The 16308-nt window shown below is 49.2% G+C and overlaps 1 protein-coding gene across 10 annotated transcripts in view; it reads left to right on the top strand.

Annotated features, from left to right (window-relative positions):
* Nucleotides 1-16308, top strand: part of LOC141749696 (uncharacterized) — a 45472-nt gene that overhangs the window by 21619 nt on the left and 7545 nt on the right. For 2 of the 10 annotated variants that reach the window (XM_074603617.1, XM_074603618.1), the window contains exons 2-5: nucleotides 1338-1565; nucleotides 2081-2350; nucleotides 4013-4350; nucleotides 5710-7248. In XM_074603617.1, coding sequence (XP_074459718.1) covers nucleotides 1362-1565; nucleotides 2081-2350; nucleotides 4013-4350; nucleotides 5710-5716 — 819 coding nt within the window. In that variant the 5' untranslated portion in view covers nucleotides 1338-1361 and the 3' untranslated portion in view covers nucleotides 5717-7248. Of the gene's footprint in view, nucleotides 1-1337; nucleotides 1566-1997; nucleotides 2351-4012; nucleotides 4351-5709; nucleotides 9842-16308 lie in introns of those variants that run through there. The other 8 variants (XR_012589460.1, XR_012589459.1, XM_074603619.1 and 5 more) reach the window with 7 other exon arrangements.

Below are 16308 nucleotides of genomic sequence, written 5' to 3'. Positions count from 1 at the left end.
ACATTCCCCGCAGGAAATTTTGACATAGTTACTGTGACTCAACTGATTAATATTAGCTGTATTACGTAACTGCTGGTCTCGGCGCTTTCTTCTTGTAATGTGCCCGCGCTACTGGGCGTTAACAGAGATAAAAGAATGGCAGGTATGAAGCTGAAAATCCAAATTTGCAGGTTTTTCAGTCACCCTTTCAATATACAACATAAGAAGGGTCTCCACTGAACCCACTCTGGGGGCAGTCACCCACCGCTGTGCTCCTCAACACCAAAACAGAGCGGAGTGCATGGGGAAGCAGGGTTTCATCCCATGGGAACGGTCTCATTAGTGGTGATGAACATCCATGGGGTGGCACCAAGTTGTAATTAAAGGTTAAATAGATTGTGTTATAAGCAGCGTAGTCAGGTTAAGGACTCTGACCACAGAAGTGGAGTCAGGAGATGCAAAAATTACTCAGAAATGTCATGGCTTGATGGTAGCTCAGGTGGACGTGTCACAGTCAGGCTGAGCAAAAATTAAATATTTCAGTTCATTTTAACAAGACAGATATTCTTTTGTGTTTATTTTAATAAACACAACTGAAACACTTTATATTTCTATGGGGTGATTTAAGCAAAAATTCAAATGTACTTGGGGAAATTCCCTTCTGATCTAAGTCATGTTTTCTGAGACGAAAGCGCTGTGATGACAAAGTGCCAAACAACTCACATTTCAACATTTGTTTTAGTTATTTGAGACAAACAATGCTCTGCACATGAAAGTATTTGATTTCATCTTGTTTCGTGATGTAACGGAGTGATCCCTGCATGCCCATATGCTTGTTATTGCCGGTTGGCTGGTGGTGGCTGGGTGCAAGGTGCAGGTGACAGATGCCATGAGAGCAATGCCAGTTTCTATGACATCCCATTAGCTACATAAACAAGTAGGACTGCAACCAGCCACTGCTGTTGTACAGGGAAATTCAGCCTAAACATGGTCTGAAGCCCTGTAAATACAGAGTACAACTGCAGCTGCTTCTCAGGACGACGCATGAGTCAATCCCAGCCCAACGTAAGGGGCTGAGAAGCGATCAAGCTGCTCCAAAGGCTTGTCCTGAAGTTTACATCAGATATTTCCACCTTTCTCTTTAGCGGCTGTGCCTTTTGTTACTGGCAGAGTAACTACTCCAACTAGCCAAAAAAAATAAAATATCTAAATATAGTCTTTGAAACTGTTTACCCTCTGACTGAGGAAAGTCCATCTGCTGTTGTGAGCCATTTTCACAGGTAATACAGCTCAAAGTCTTGGAGGCTGTCCTTGAAATGGCCGTCACACTGGCTTTCATCTCTAAATATTTTGTGTAGGTAAATAAGTTGTGAAATAGCAATATGGGCAATTCTGATGTAGAGGACAACAGGAGGAGGAGCTGGGCTGAGGAACCCAAGGAACGTGTGTGCACTGTAGGACCTCGGTGTTCCTGCATGGAAGATACGTGTGAAGGTGTCCTGAAAGTGGTACCATCCCTTTGGATTTATAGACCTTGTTTAAACGGGTGGCGGATGCACTTGGTTGTGGCTGCATGGGAGATACTGGTAAGGAAAGAGACCTTAAAGAAGGGGTTGCCTTTTTATGCCACTTGTCGAAATCATTATTCCGACATCACCAACTAGAGGCTTTGCAAGAATTTGTTCTTTCATTTTTCCAGTATGATTCTGTCTCATGGTTGTCGCTTATCAATATTGTTGAAGGAGTTTTGCATCATGCAAAGGGCCTGTTTTGCATTGGAGGGGGAACGTCCAGCTGGCTGTTGACAGGATACCATTAAGCATTTTTGTTGGACTCGATGATCTTTTGGTTGGACTTGATGATCTTAAAGGTCCTTTCCAACCATGAAGATTCTATGATTCTAAGCAGTGTCTTCACCACTGTTAAAAAAAATAATCTGAAATACATATCAAATACAAAGTTTTTAGAGGACCAGAACAATCTGACTTACTGCTTGTTATTTACATGCCCTTTTCCAGAGACTGAAAATGCTGGAAATAAAGGAGAGGAGCTACTTTGCTGAATTGCCATCAGTTTTACAGATTGAATTTCAAATTTGTAGAAATCTGCCCCGGGAAGCGGCCACTGGCGAAGCTGGGGGCTCGTCCGTCCAGCTGGTGTCACAGGGAGCAGCCGAAGCTGGAACCAGCTCCCGACGTGTTCACGGTCTGGTGGCTCACCAGGACTTTGGATCGAGACATCAGACTCAAGTCAATGGGTTTTGGGAGACGCACCTGTGGCCGCATGGACTATCTTTAATAGCGTCTGTCGGTCAGGAGCTGGTCCGTCTGCCCGGTCGTGTCAGCGGTCCCATGTGCTGGAGAGGATGCAGGTATGAGACTGGGCTGTTCCTCCATCAAATAAAACACTTTAAATCAAGTTCTTTGCATAGGCTAAAAAAAGAAAATAAAAAATTTGATTACGGGAGATGAGCAGCGCAGGTGCTCAGAGACTGTCGCTAAGCTGTCTGGGAGGTGGTGGGGAGAGTTTCTGCATCATTCCCCTGTTCTGTCTCATTGCGTTTTGGATTGGCCCCCCACGTAAACACTGCAGTTAGATCAGCTGTTGGACTTCTTCCGTCCTGCTCCTCCAACACGCACGGGCAGACATTGCTGAGCAAGAAAAAAAAATTGTAATTGTTTTTTTAATGTGCAAGATAACAGGACATAAAGACTTGCAGCTGTAATGTGTAATATTTATTTTAAGCCTATTGATTTATTTGTTCAGTTTTATATTTGTATCTGGATTAGCATTTGACCTCTGCTTCGTACAGCTGTTCTTCAAAGTATGAGTTTTTCATCGTGGTAATGCAGAACTTCATGGCTCTGTACAACAGAATTTAGAAATGTATCACAAATAAGTGGTATTTTCAAGTGGCCATTCATTGTCACAGTATTTGTCGTGAAATAAGGACAGGCTTTTGGATTCTGGTGTTATTTTTTAGCACTGATATAATCTTAATTACACCACTTAAATTAATTCTTACTTATATGACAAAAAACCAGGCTCATTTTATCCAGAATGATAGAATGGTTTATTCAGTCAGCAAGGAGTCTCAGGGTAATACAGATTTATCTTCTTTTGCAAGAGGATGATAAATTTGATGGATCTGATCTTGCGGTCATGAAGATTAGTCCATCTGATGTGACACAGAGCTGTTGGAGCCCTGTACTAGAAGGGTTATTTCGAGGCCAAGACCTCTCTCTGCAGATGCTGCACAGGAATGGTGACTTCTGCCCTTAAATGTCAGGCTCTTCTCTAGTTCTGCTTCCCACGCCAGACATGGCTCACGTGGAGATGTTGCACGCTTCAAGAGCTCAAAAGGGAAAAATTCAGATTTGGTCTTGAGCTTGGACGATGCCAGTGGTAGATCCAAGACTGAAACCACCAGGAGATCAGGTCTTACCTTCCCGCGGGAATGCTTCTGGCTCATTTCGTATTAGAGCACGTTTCTTTTCTGCTGGTTGGCAACAAGATCCTGGAGTCCACCATCAACTTGACTTAAGGGTTAGGTCAGGAGTCCTCTGTGTGTCCATCAGCTCCCACCGGCAGGAAGAGAGCCCAGCACAGCCATCCACAGCAGTGAGGGGAAGCAAAGAGACCTCAGCAACAAAAATAATTGCATAAATTATCTGCTTTCCACAGAAGTTGTCCATGGTTTTTGTGATTTGTGGAAAACTGCTTCGCTCCTCTTCTGATCCAAACCACTTTTTCTATGCTTTTCAGACAAAGTTTTCCGGTTTTCTGCTGAAGAAAGCTAGGTATCATTTGTGCTGGGTTGTTGTTTTTTTTTTTTCCTTTTGAGGCAAAGCGAAAATTTCTTTCGCATCGGCTATTTTTCCTCCGCAAGCGCCCTCGTTTTCCTGAGCCCTTTTACTGTCCCTCCTTTGTTAGGGGATAGAATCATTCCAGTGGTGACTTAGATCTGTTTATTTTGTGAGAAAATGCGAATTATTGCTCAGGAGACTGCTCCTTTTGTGTTTTCCCCCGGTAGATCTTTGTTCCTGGGCTCGGTGGGTTTCCCCTGTGGACCTTCATCCTCTCCTGGCTGCATGGAGCGTTACGGGCTCGGGGATGGAGTGTGAAGAGGGGAAACTCTCCGTGCATGGCCCGAGTGTCAGGAGATGCTGCATCTGCCCCGCTCCTGCCCAGCCCAGCATCCTCTGCGACTTTGGAGCAAATCCCTCGGTCCCTTTGCATTTCTGTACCCAGCCGCCCTCCTCCGGGGGAATCGCAGCTTCCTTACTTGGGGGTGGAACTTCGGGCTTCCGTGGTGGATTCGCACGTCACAGCGGAGCTGGGCTGTGCAAGGGGAAGCAGCTTGTGGGAAAGGTACGAGCCAGAGAAATAAGCGGTGCTTCGAAAAAGCTGCCGCAGACTCTGAGCAAGCTGAGGAGGGGAGTTCCTGAGATGGAACTGCATGAAACCTCAGGAGCCGCTGTGCGGACGGGCACCCGGAGCGGTGCTGCTGGGGGGCGCAGCTTCTGGGAAGGACTCGGGGTTTGGGAGACACCATCTCTGTGCCCTCATCTCTGACACACCAGCCCTCACATTTATTTAAAAGCATGTCTGGGTGCTGCACCCTGTGAAGCGTGTCTGGGAAATAATCACCCAGAGGCTGGAGCTTATCCCCGTGTCCGTCTCTCAGATCTTCAGCAGCACACAACTCCCCAGCCTGGTTCATATTTCTCATTATACACAACTTGCTTGGATTTTATTGCTCAGGTAGCCATAAACTCTAGAGCTTCAGCTACCTCCTCGCCAGCAGCGAGCCCTGCATTAGTCACTTCACACTTCGTAGTGCTCCGGGCCATCGCCCAGGACAAGGCGTGGGCAGCCTGCGAGTCCCAGTGCGGTCAGACACTGGTCCTGGTTACACACCGGATGGTGTGTGAGGTCTGTCCTCCAGGTGCTTGAACATCATCTTGGGTCATGGGGAAAGCAGATCTTAGACAGTTAAAGCACCTCAAGACAGTGCAGGAGATGAGGAATGGGGGCAGTTATTTTCCATGGTGAGCTGGGTAGGCTGGAATGGATAAAATTTAGGGAAGCAAAGACTGTGGCAAGGACTCCCACAGCTGTTGGTGGCGGGTTACAAAATTTTAGGGTCCCTGATCTAAGTTTTCATTTTCCAGTCAGACTGGAAGGAGAGAATTTTTGTCTTGGAGGTGATCTTGGGGTAGGAGCATTAGAAAAATGCAGTTCTCCGTCTTCACGTCTTGCCGTGCTGAAGCTTTTTGCAAGGCAGACCCTGCATTCCGCCCCACACGGGTTGGGTCCTGCTGTGAGGGAGACGATGGTGCTTCCCCAGCGGAAGGGAATATGGCCGGAATAAGGTTGTGAGACGGGAGGGTGGTTGGCAGGGTGTTGCCAGACCTGTCAGCGGCTGCTTCAGCAACAGAGCAACAGTGTTTGCAGAAGAGCTTTGTAAAATATACCAAAGGTAACACGCTGCCAGCTGTCTTGATGCCAGCGTTGTAAAAACATATATATATGTATGTATGTGTGTGTGTATGGATAGATAGATAGACAGACAGACAGATAGATGTACACACCCGTAACACTTGCAGGGAGAATAGATATCAGGATGTGAAGATCTGAATACACTTTGGCAAAGAAGGAACACTTTTTATAAGCTGAACTAGATATAAAGTAATATTCAGTATATTAACATTTTCCCTTCCCTTTCAGCGCTTGATACATGGTTTATACCCAGAAGAGGCATGGGATGAAGCCATGGGAAACCTCCGCCGTGGAAGTGGTGGTGGTTTCTGGTGGAGCGGCAGTCGATGGTCCGCACACCCAGCAGCTCCAGGGCTCCCCACCAGTGACTGGGCAACGGCCAACGGGGTGTCCAACATGAGATGGGGACACCATGGGGGAAAGTGGAAGAAAGACGGTTGAGTTAGTCCTGAATCTGAATTCAGGTTCACAGCCACGTGCTTTGCAACTGTTATAGATAAAGATCTTCATTTTGGCATTTCTTGTGCGTTCTGGAGCCAGAACTCGGCCTGTTTCTGCTCTGTGTAAGAGCTTTGGGAACGCTGGCGTGCCAGGTGTGTATTTTTAGGTCACTTCCAGAGAAGTGGATTCATTTCGATGGAACCAGCCAATGCCTTGGCACTCAGACATGTTGTGATGGGGATGGAGGACGGTTTCCACCAGGAGGTTTTGACCTCGCTCACACGTGTGTTACTACTTGATTTATCTTCACTGACGCTCGGACTCGGACCCTACCACGATCATTGTCAGACCATCTCTGGATTTCAGTGGCCAAATGCTTAAAAACAGGAGCCCTCAGCAAGGGCTTCCTCTGCCTAACACTAAAACAAAGACCAACCTGGGCTGAACTAATTCGGTCCCTCTCTTCAGAAGGTCTCTTTGCTTTCCTGGAACCACCTGGTTTGTTAGAAATGGGGCTTTTGCATGTATTAGGAATGTAGAGCTCTCATTCCCACGGGCACGTGGGGACGTGGCGGAATGAATGTGCATGTTGTATCTTGGTAAGGTAGTCTTCTGGGGTTGTCAGGCTTTTTGAAGGAGGTTTGAAACGGGGACCAGTTTTACCTCAGACGAGGCCCTGGGTCCTCACTTAACGAACTGTGCAACTCCATATACATTTCTCAACCTACGACATTTAAATCTCCTCAAAGATGTTGGCAGGATCATTTCTCCTGTGTACATGTAACATATTTGTTCATCTGTGCCATTGTACAGCTCCTTTCAAACTGAATTTTATACTAGAATACAGCAAAAGTTGAATTTAAGATATGAAACTGGAGGAGACCATATTTCATACTGCATAAAATGCACCTCTGGAATTCTCAGTTCTCCTTTTCTGCAGTATTACTAATGCCTTTATAAAGTATCATGGCTGATGAGATTTAAAAAAAAAAAAAAAGAAAAGAAAAGAAAAAAGAAAAAAAAACACCCTGCGGCTTTGGATTTATTCACTTCAAGTTTGTGGTTAATATTTCCCAGGCTGCTTCGAGGTGAGTGTGAGTTCAGTCCTCGCGGCGCTGCTTCACCAGTCTCCGCTGCCGTTTCTAAATGACTCTGATAAAAGACTGTGAAAAATGGACCTGTGGTAAATTGCATCATCCTCGCTATGCGTTTTAAGATGGGGACACGCCACGAGCTGCATATCCGGGTCACGCTTGGCCTCCCCCAGCTCTCCTCCACCTCAGCCCAGCCCAGGGTGGGTGCGAACCCTCTGCCTGAATTAACTGGGTAATTAATTGCGAATTAATTATGTAACCGTGTGGCTCTAGCCGTGCCCCTCTCCTCCTTTGCAGTAGGAGTTTGGCAGCAGCTGGTGCTGATGGAGATGCTGGATTTCTCTCTGGTGGCAGATGAACCGGCTGTGGTGGGGGGGAGCCCCCAGCCCCCGCGCACGGGACCCCGTCACCCACAAGTGTGGGACCCGTCTGAGCCCAGGGCGCCCAGAACAGCCCTCCAGCCTCTCGCTGCCACTGCTCAGAGCTGTGCAACCGCCCTTTGAACCCCTTTCTTTCCAAAGCGCAAAGAGCTTTTTCCCTCTGAATCTTTGAGAGGTTTTACTTTAACCGCATTAAACTTTGTTGCCAAAATCCAAAGAAGTTGGAGAGGGAGCAACCGATAGGTGAGAATATGGGTGACAAATTGCTGCTGAAGAAATGCTTGCAATTCAAAAGCCTCTCCATGCGCGTCTTTAAATGATGTACATCGCTGTGGGTTACACGGGGAAGAAGCGGGGAGTCCCTGCTGGGCAGAGTTAGGTTAGGAATCAAAGCAAGCCCGGTCTCAGGGTACAGCCAGGGCTGTCCCTGCTGCCTCCTTGCAGGCAGCTGGTTGTTGTGGTGCTGGGGTATATCGATGTGTTTTCTTGTATGTAAGTATAAGCAAGCAGAAACATAAACCCTCCCCTGTACGTGGCTGGTCTGGAACAAACCCACACAACCACGCATTGTGAGGGAGGTAACGCAGATGCTGCAGCCACGACAAGTGCTTGCAGGCTGCTGCGCTGGCTTGTGCTGTCCCCGCGGGCACGAGTCTGGGGTTACGCTATTCTGGGGGTGCCCTGTGGGCCCCATGAGCAGACCTGAGGTGCATCCACATCCCGGGGCACCTCCTGGTGCTTTAGGCGTGGGTCGGGTACCTATGGATAGGAGTTGGGTGCTCGTTTGCACCGTGACTTCTGCAACGCCCCCTGCATCCATCTGCCTCTTGGCACCAAACTGCAACGTGTCCCCCGGGCCTGCAGTGCCCTTTACTCTGCACCGGTGTCGCGGGCGAAGTGATTAACTTCACTTGTAAGGAGAGTAGTGGTGAAATATTTATTAACATAAAACAGTGATTTAACAAAGTTAGTAGTGAATGGGACAGTGTTCTATGAGTTTCGATGCCAGGGTATGCTTGATTATTTACTGCATAGAGGCCAGGGCCAGACAAGCCGTCAGGGAGACCCTCCCGTTGGGTCGCGAGGTTCGGAAAGGACCCCCTGGCTTTCTAAACTCCTTCTCAGAGAGGAGTCTAGGCTGGATCCAGTCCTAGTCCCAGACTTGGTCAGCGGTTTATGTCTAAAGGATTATATATGCGCAATCAATCCTTTATATCACTTAGCTAAGATTTCAAAGTTTAGCGTGCTATTAGTCACTTACCGAGAATCTGTTGCGGCAAGGAATGTCTCAACCTCGAGGAGTAGAACCTTAAGCGAGCGTCCCCACTCAAGGAGAGATCCTGGCGTGCAGCCCGCTGCCGTGCAGGAGAGCTCCAAGGGCTCTTGGGCTGTCCACTATTTATGGAGTAAGAGAATTGACCTATAGTCATATTCGCATGGGAACGAGATACCTAGGTTCCCACTCCAGACAGTGTTTTGATTATGTTGCCAGCCATCCCCCGTAGTTCAAGTGCAACTCATCACGACTCCCGCTGATGGCCATGGCTCGAGCAGGAGCCGCGTGAGGGAAAAGGGGAGAGCACACCGCCACAGCCTTGCTTCTATCATTACACTTTCTTTTACTAATCCGAAATAGTTCTTAAAACCTAGTACAAGTTACAGATTGCTTTGTTTTCAGTATTTTCTCTCCTGGGTAGAAAACAAGTAAAGTTTGGCAGTGGTAGGTAGAATCATAGAATCATGGAATTGCCTGGGTTGGAAGGGACCTTTCAGATCATCAAGTCTAACCATCAACCTAACACTGACAAAAACCACCACTAACCCATGTCCCTCAGCACCACGTCTGCCCGGCTTTTAAATACCTCCAGGGATGGCAATTCCACCACTTCCCTGGGCAGCCTGTTCCAATGCTTGATAACCCTTTCCATGAAGATATTTTCCTAATACCCATCCTAAACCTCCCCTGGCTCACCTTGAGGCCGTTTCCTCTTGTCCCATCGCCTGTTCCTTGGGAGAAGAGACCGACCCGCCCTGGCTACACCCTCCTTTCAGGGAGCTGTAGAGAGCGAGAAGGTCTCCCCTCGGCCTCCTTTTCTCCAGATTTTACAACCAAGAGGTTACTTTCCCTATTGCAGTTTTTGTACAAGAGGGGAAATGGTATCTTAAACAAGAAGTGCCCCGTGAATCAGCCCCCACACGATGGTGTGTTTCCATGGGCACCCTGACACCCTTGGACACCTGGCGCTGGCCCGGACCTCTCGCTTTGCCACTCATCGTAAAGCTGGAGTGACTGTGCGTGAAAGGAGGTGCCTGGATGTGAAACCAGCTGAGGAATATCCTGGCCACTTCTCTTTTCCCATCAGTAGATGTTGCTTCAGTTCCCATTTCCTCACACTGCCTCTGTCATTGGCTTCAGGCCCTTTTCACCAGTTGCTTATCAAGGGCTTCTGAGCCTTGGACCAAGACATACTTTAAATGAAATCTATTCTAAATATAGATTAAATAGAAATATGGATCAAATATAGATTTAAATATAGATTAAAATAGAAATCTATTTTAAATATAAATATAAATATAAAAGCTATTTTAAATGAAATCTTTGATGTTCCTATTGCTTTTTTGTCTTCAAATGGGCATTTATAATCCTTTCTACAAAATCTTTCCCTCCTTTAAGACTGCAAGCAATACAAGCTAGAGTAAGATATTTACACTGTGCGATCTGCTGTGCTCTGGCCATGGAAATAATCCCTGTCCTCCTCTCCTCTTGCCTACACCCGACTTTTCCCCACTCTTCCTTTTAGCTAGCCCCTTCTGCCAGCTTTCTCTTCTATCAAACCTTGTGCCACCTCCCTGTCCTTTAATATTAAAGCAAAACGGACACCAATTTGAATCTCAAATACCCTGTAAAATTTGCCCGTCTCAGGTCATTAGAAAATTGCGCGGATACCTGGCAGTGACTCAGACTGGAGCCGGCCCGGTCGCGCTCCTGTCATCCCATTGCTATATTGCTGCTTCTGCAAGTTTGTGAGGTTTTGCATATTTAATTAATTCTGGTTCCACCACTGTGCCCAGGGGCCTCATTTTCCACCAGGGATGGTGCTGCCATTTTGGGCTCATAGCGCACAATGGTGAGGAGGGAGGAGGAAAGTGGTTTTTCTGGTGGTGCAAGTCGCGCCCAGGGTCTGGGTGTTAATTCTTGCTCCTACGATGCTTGTGCTTTCCCTGCCGCAGGCTCTTAGACCAAACGCTCCCTGTAGCTGTACAGAAAATAACCCAGTTCAGTGTTGATTTTGGCCAGGAGCCTTAGTATTGCTTCAACGTAAAAATTCAGTAAGAATTTGCTTGTTTCTGAGAGAGCCTTCATCAGGCGCTACCAGAGAGGAGCAGATTCAGCCCTGACCGCCCAGGGCTGGTCCCTCCCCACCCCGGACATCTCCGTGCCCCACCACCAGCGCTGGGGCACCATCACCAAAGCTCCTCTCATCAACCAGCTTCTGCGCTGCGCTGCTTTGCCCCCCGATGGTAAAGCAGGTGGGAAATCAGGAGGAAAGATGAGGCTGGGGCTTTGGGACCTGGCTCTGGAGGGTGCTCGGCTGGTCCCACGGCAGCAACAGCCTGGTGAGGAGCAACTGTCCCAAAACCCCCTGACCTTTGCAGCTATTATTTTCAGAGCTGTAAGGAAAAGGAAATAGGAAGTAGAGCTGCCGTAATGCATTTTTTTTTGTACAGCTGCTGGGTTCTGGTATGATCCAGCATGTTGCTGTTTACCTTGCGACTGGTTTTTGTGTCCGTTGGTATTTGAATGTTGTAATCGGCAGCTGGAGCTCTTCACTGGAGCTGGAGTGTCCAGCTTTGGAGTCCTCAGCACAAGAAGGACACGGAGCTGTTGGAGCGGGGCCAGAGGAGGCCCTGGAGATGCTGGGAGGGCTGGAGCCCCTCTGCTGTGAGGACAGGCTGAGAGAGTTGGGGGGGTTCAGCCTGGAGAAGAGAAGGCTCTGGGGAGACCTTGGAGCCCCTTCCAGTCCCTCAAGGGGCTCCAGGAGAGCTGGGGAGGGACTCTGGAGCAGGGAGGGGAGCCATGGGATGAGAGGGATCAGGTTTTAACTGAAAGAGGGGAGATTTAGATGAGATCTCAGGAAGAAATTGTTTGCTGTGAGGGTGGTGAGCCCCTGGCCCAGGTTGCCCAGAGAAGCTGTGGCTGCCCCATCCCTGGAGGTGTTCAAGGCCAGGTTGGACGGGGCTTGGAGCAACCTGGTGTGGTGGGAGGTGTCCCTGCCCAGGGCAGGGAGTGGAACAAGGTGATCTTTAAGGTCCTTTCCAACTGTAACCATTCTGTGATTCCATGATTCACCTGAGCTCAGCAGTCTGCCACAGGCGGGGTTTTCCATGCGGCAGTTTCGGCAGGGGCATGTGGCGGTGGCTGTATCCTGCCATCAGCAAGGGCTTTGTGGTGCTGATGTCTAGCGGAGGGAGGGAGGGAGGGAAGGAGCCAGGAGGTCCATTGGCCCATTTATCAGCCAGCAAAGCCCCAGCCGTGGGCTGAGCCCCTGCTGCAGCCCGTCAGCTCTTCTGCACCAGGGACTCTGAGGCTGTTTGACATTTTTATTGCTTCTTACTGAAGTGGTGGAGAGAACTGAGGAGTGCAGTCCCGATGTGGGGATGCACTGGTTTGCTGATGTCCTGGGGTTAGATAGGAGACCCCAGGCTAATTTACTGGGACATTGCATTGAGAAATAAGGGCAGGTAAACTACAGAGTCTGGGATTTAATAACTCTTGATCTGGGGTTTCTAACACCTATTTTAGGGATATATCTAAGGAAGTTTGCATCTTGTTGTTTGAACTACACGTGGCTTAAAACTGCTGCAGTCATTCTTGGGTTTAATTCCATTTTACCCTCAGAAGATTAGTAAATAAACAGTCATTTCCCTGCAGTGGGTGCTGTGGGCCATCATCGGCTGGCATAAATCGAAACGATTGAAGAGCATTACTGGGTGCCCTGAAACGGAGAGGGAAACGAGGAAAACATTACTGGTGGAGCTGAGTGCACAGATGTGTCTCTAGCACATTAAGCGTGTTGCATTGTAAGACAAAATGAAACTGTTTCTTCCTTTTTTATTTTTTCATTCATAGACAGAAGCCAAATTCTACTGGCTCTAGGCTTTCCTCTTCTATTTTTTTACTCAATATTTCTGGGTTTTCCTCTCTTTCTTTCACTGCACCTGTTCTTTTCTTTGTTTCCACTGTACAGGACACTTCTGTGGATATTTCTCCTGTCCTCTGGATGGGGGCCTGAGGGCAGCTCATGTCTGCCCCTGTATGAATGGGAGTGTCATTCAAACAAGGGAAGAAATTCCAAGGCACCGAATGCCTCTTCCTAACCCATCTATGCCAATTGCCCTCCGCTCCTACATACTTCAGTAAGAAATGAGGAGTTTTCTACTGTGGCTTATTCTAGTAATAACGTGCATTAAAAGTGCATTCAGAGGAGTTACCCGCATTGTGTGGAGGGCAAGGGATCTCTTGTGCTTTAGTTTTCTGCATCTGGGTTATTTAGTTTGAGAGGCTTCCTGAGGAACTAAAAGCACTTTGTGCAGGGCTGCAATAACACCAAAGCCCGGGGCAGGCAGGGCTTCTCAAGACTCAGAATTGCTGGCTGTGCTCTCCCAGTGTCCCTCTGGGGACAGAAAGAGTGTGACCAGAGGGACCTCTTTGTCTTCCAGCAGCAGCACCGCCAGCCCGGGAAGGTTATTCCCCATTCCAGTTTAGTGAAAGCTTTTGGTCTAATGTTTCTTGGTTGGGGGAGGGCAGATTTCTTGTTACTGATGATTCAGCTTTCCTCTGATAGTAAGTTTAGAGTCCTTTTTTTTTGGAGCTTGATAAAGCAAATATTAAGGCAGCACCCCGGTGCATAGAACGCCATCGCTAGTGTGAAAGACTTAGGTGGAAATGCCATGTAAAGTGGATTTGGCTCTGCTGTTGGAGCTGATGTAGGTGGTTTCACCTGGGAGCTTTATGCTTCTGCACTTCTGTGCAGCAGAGAAACAGCAGACAAGGGAGGGAACAGCCACCAGCAGCTCTGTTTCTATGGCTGTGAGGTGTGGGAGAAGAGACTTACTACCAGAACTTATCTGAAACATAATCAAAACTTGACAAGAAAAGAGCTCTTCTGAAAGCGTGGTCTGGAAGCCAGCTGCTGATTGAATAATGATGATAAACAGATGGTAAATCAGTGCACTCAGCAGGAGGAGAAAGCAAAGAGCTTCTGGTGAGCTGCACCACCTGTGATGATCTGCTTGCAGTTAGAAGAACACAGCAGAGCGGGCTTGAAGGATGATTCATGTGGGAAGGGAGGGCTCTAGTTCAACCTCCTGCTCAGGCACAAGATCAGACCAAGTTGCCCTGGGCTGTTTTGACTCCTGGAAACCTCCAGGGATGGAAACCTCTTAAGGATGGAAACCTCCCAGGTGACCTGTCCCGCTGCTGGACTGTCCTTGCAGGTAAAAACACCCCCTGATACCCAGGCTGAACCTCTCATTTCAGTTTTTCTCTCTTGTGCTCCTGCTGTGCACCCTCGAAAGAGGCTGGCTCCACTTTCTCGACAAGCCCCCAGCAGGAGGGTGCTATAAGCCCCCCCAAAACCTCCCTTCCAGCAGAACAACCCCACTTCCCCTCCTCTCACAGGAGGGGCTCTCTGCCCCTGGCTGGCCTGGTGGCTTCAAGGTTTTTGGGCTTATTGCTCCAGTTTGTCAAGAGCTTTCTTGTGCTGGGGGGGGACATGACTCAAAAGGGGGTGCAGTGTTCCAGGTGTGACCTGCTGGGTGGAGGGGGTAACCCCTTCCTTCCATCTGCTGCATGTGCTTCTGTTCGTGTGTATCGATGCGGAGCCTGTGTGACTGGAGGCGTGAGAGGGAGGTGAGCTGGTGCTCTGCGGTGGAGAGCGGAGCAGGGGAAGTGCCGAACTGGGGCATAAATATCAGACACACCGAGTGCTGTGTCCTCGTGACCGCAGCAGGTAGGGCCAGACCTGTCCCGTTCCCCCCATGGCACGAACCCTCCCTGACACCAGCCATCAGCCTTTCCTCTCTGCTGCCTGCAAGTGCTGTGTGTAGTGTTGGTGAAGCATATTTTTAGGTGACAATATATAACATGCGGCTTTTGCACAGGAGACCTCCCAGGAGCTCCTGGGTGTAGGGGGTTACCATGCAAAGCCAATGCTCTCCAAGCATGGAGATCTGTCTTCTCACTTTGACTGCACGGGGCCTGTTGGCCCCAGGCAATGGTATCTGCTTCTGGGGTATGGGCTTGGTAGGGTAATCGATGAGCGTCTGGAGGGATAAGAGCAGAAATAAATGCGTATGATCAGCGGGCCAGACCCACGGGGCCATGAGTAATGGTCGAGTCACTACTCACCTGGTTGGTGAGATGTGGAGTGGAAGGAAAGGATAAAACCATATTAGCTGTGGGGAAAAGAGGATAGCCGAGGAAGCAAGTCCTTGGTTCTTCAGGTATGGCCTTACCTGCTGCTCACAGGCACTTCTGCTGCCACTGCAACCCTCCTGCTGCAGCAGCATCAGACGCACACCCCAGTCGGGCATGCCGTGGAAACGCTTCCATAGAAAGTGGTTTAGACTGCAGCTACGCCGGCTGTGCGAGCATTCGTACTGCCGCCTCCCCAAGCAAGACGGGGAGTTTTCAATTACAGAATCACAAACAGCCACACAGGACGCGCCCTGATTTATGCATTAAATACCAGGAAAGGCTTAAGTTCTGTTTGTCACTTAGCAGATGGTGACGGTTGCTCCAGCATGTGAAATATTTCATGCCTGATACCTCAATTCAGGAAACAGTGGTTTGCGCAGCAGAGGTGCAGGAGGCAGCAAGCTGTTATCGAGTATAACATTAGCCTTTTCCGTAGTTTTCTTGATCTTGAGTTTGTTTTCCAGAGCAGAAAGCTGTCCTGGGCCCTGCCCAGAGGGCACTGGTGTACCTCAGGTGGCACCTGCAGGCCCAGGGTACCCGCAGTGGGGGACACGTCCCAAATGCCAGGTTCTCGAGAGTTTTGTTGGCTTTTTGACACCATAGTGAGTTCGTTTTCCTGCAGGGCTGGGCTCGCGTCCTGCAGACCTCGGTGGCCAAGGTTCCTGTTCCTCAGACACAAGGTGCCTGAGGTTTGCTGAACCGCAGCGAGTTCATTGTGAAACTGTGCCACCGGTGTGGCTCCAGCCGCCCCTGGGTTGTTTGTGATTCTGTAAAGCGGGGCGAAGCCAATCCCTTCCAGGCCCTTACCAAGAAGTCAGGGGGCAGGGGCAGGGCTGGATGGATGCTGTGCCCACCCCAGGGCCGGGAGGGCATCAGTGGGTTTCCCGTGCCATCCTCTCGGCTTCCAGGGGACAACCGTGGTAGGGACAACACCTGGGTCCTCTGTCTTGCAGCTCACCAAGTCCTGCACTGAAAGCAAAGCAGAACAAAACAAGCTGGAAGACCAGCGTCTTCCTCCTCGCCTTTACAAGGGCCGTGTGAAAAAGTCATGGGAATGACTCCTCAGCTCAAGAAGGGCATGGACCTGTTGGAACGGGTCCAGTGGAGGGCCACAAAGGTGATTAGAGGGCTGGAGCCCCTCTGCTGTGAGGACAGGCTGAGAGAGCTGGGGGGGTTCAGCCTGGAGAAGAGAAGGCTCCAGGGAGACCTTGGAGCCTCTTCCAGTCCCTCAAGGGGCTCCAGAAAAGCTGGGGAGGGACTCTGGATCAGGGAGGGGAGCCATGGGATGAGAGGGATCAGGTTTTAACTGAAAGAGGGGAGATTTAGATGAGATATTGGGAAGGAATTCTTTGCTGTGAGGGTGGTGAGCCCCTGGCCCAGGTTGCCCAGAGAAGCTGTGGCTGCCCCATCCCTGGAGGTGTTCAAGGCCAGG

This window comes from Larus michahellis, chromosome 11 (assembly GCF_964199755.1).
Source record: "Larus michahellis chromosome 11, bLarMic1.1, whole genome shotgun sequence".
Taxonomy (NCBI): Eukaryota; Metazoa; Chordata; class Aves; order Charadriiformes; family Laridae; genus Larus; species Larus michahellis.
Note: the sequence above shows the minus strand (reverse complement) of the source record. Positions and strands in the feature narration are given on the sequence as shown.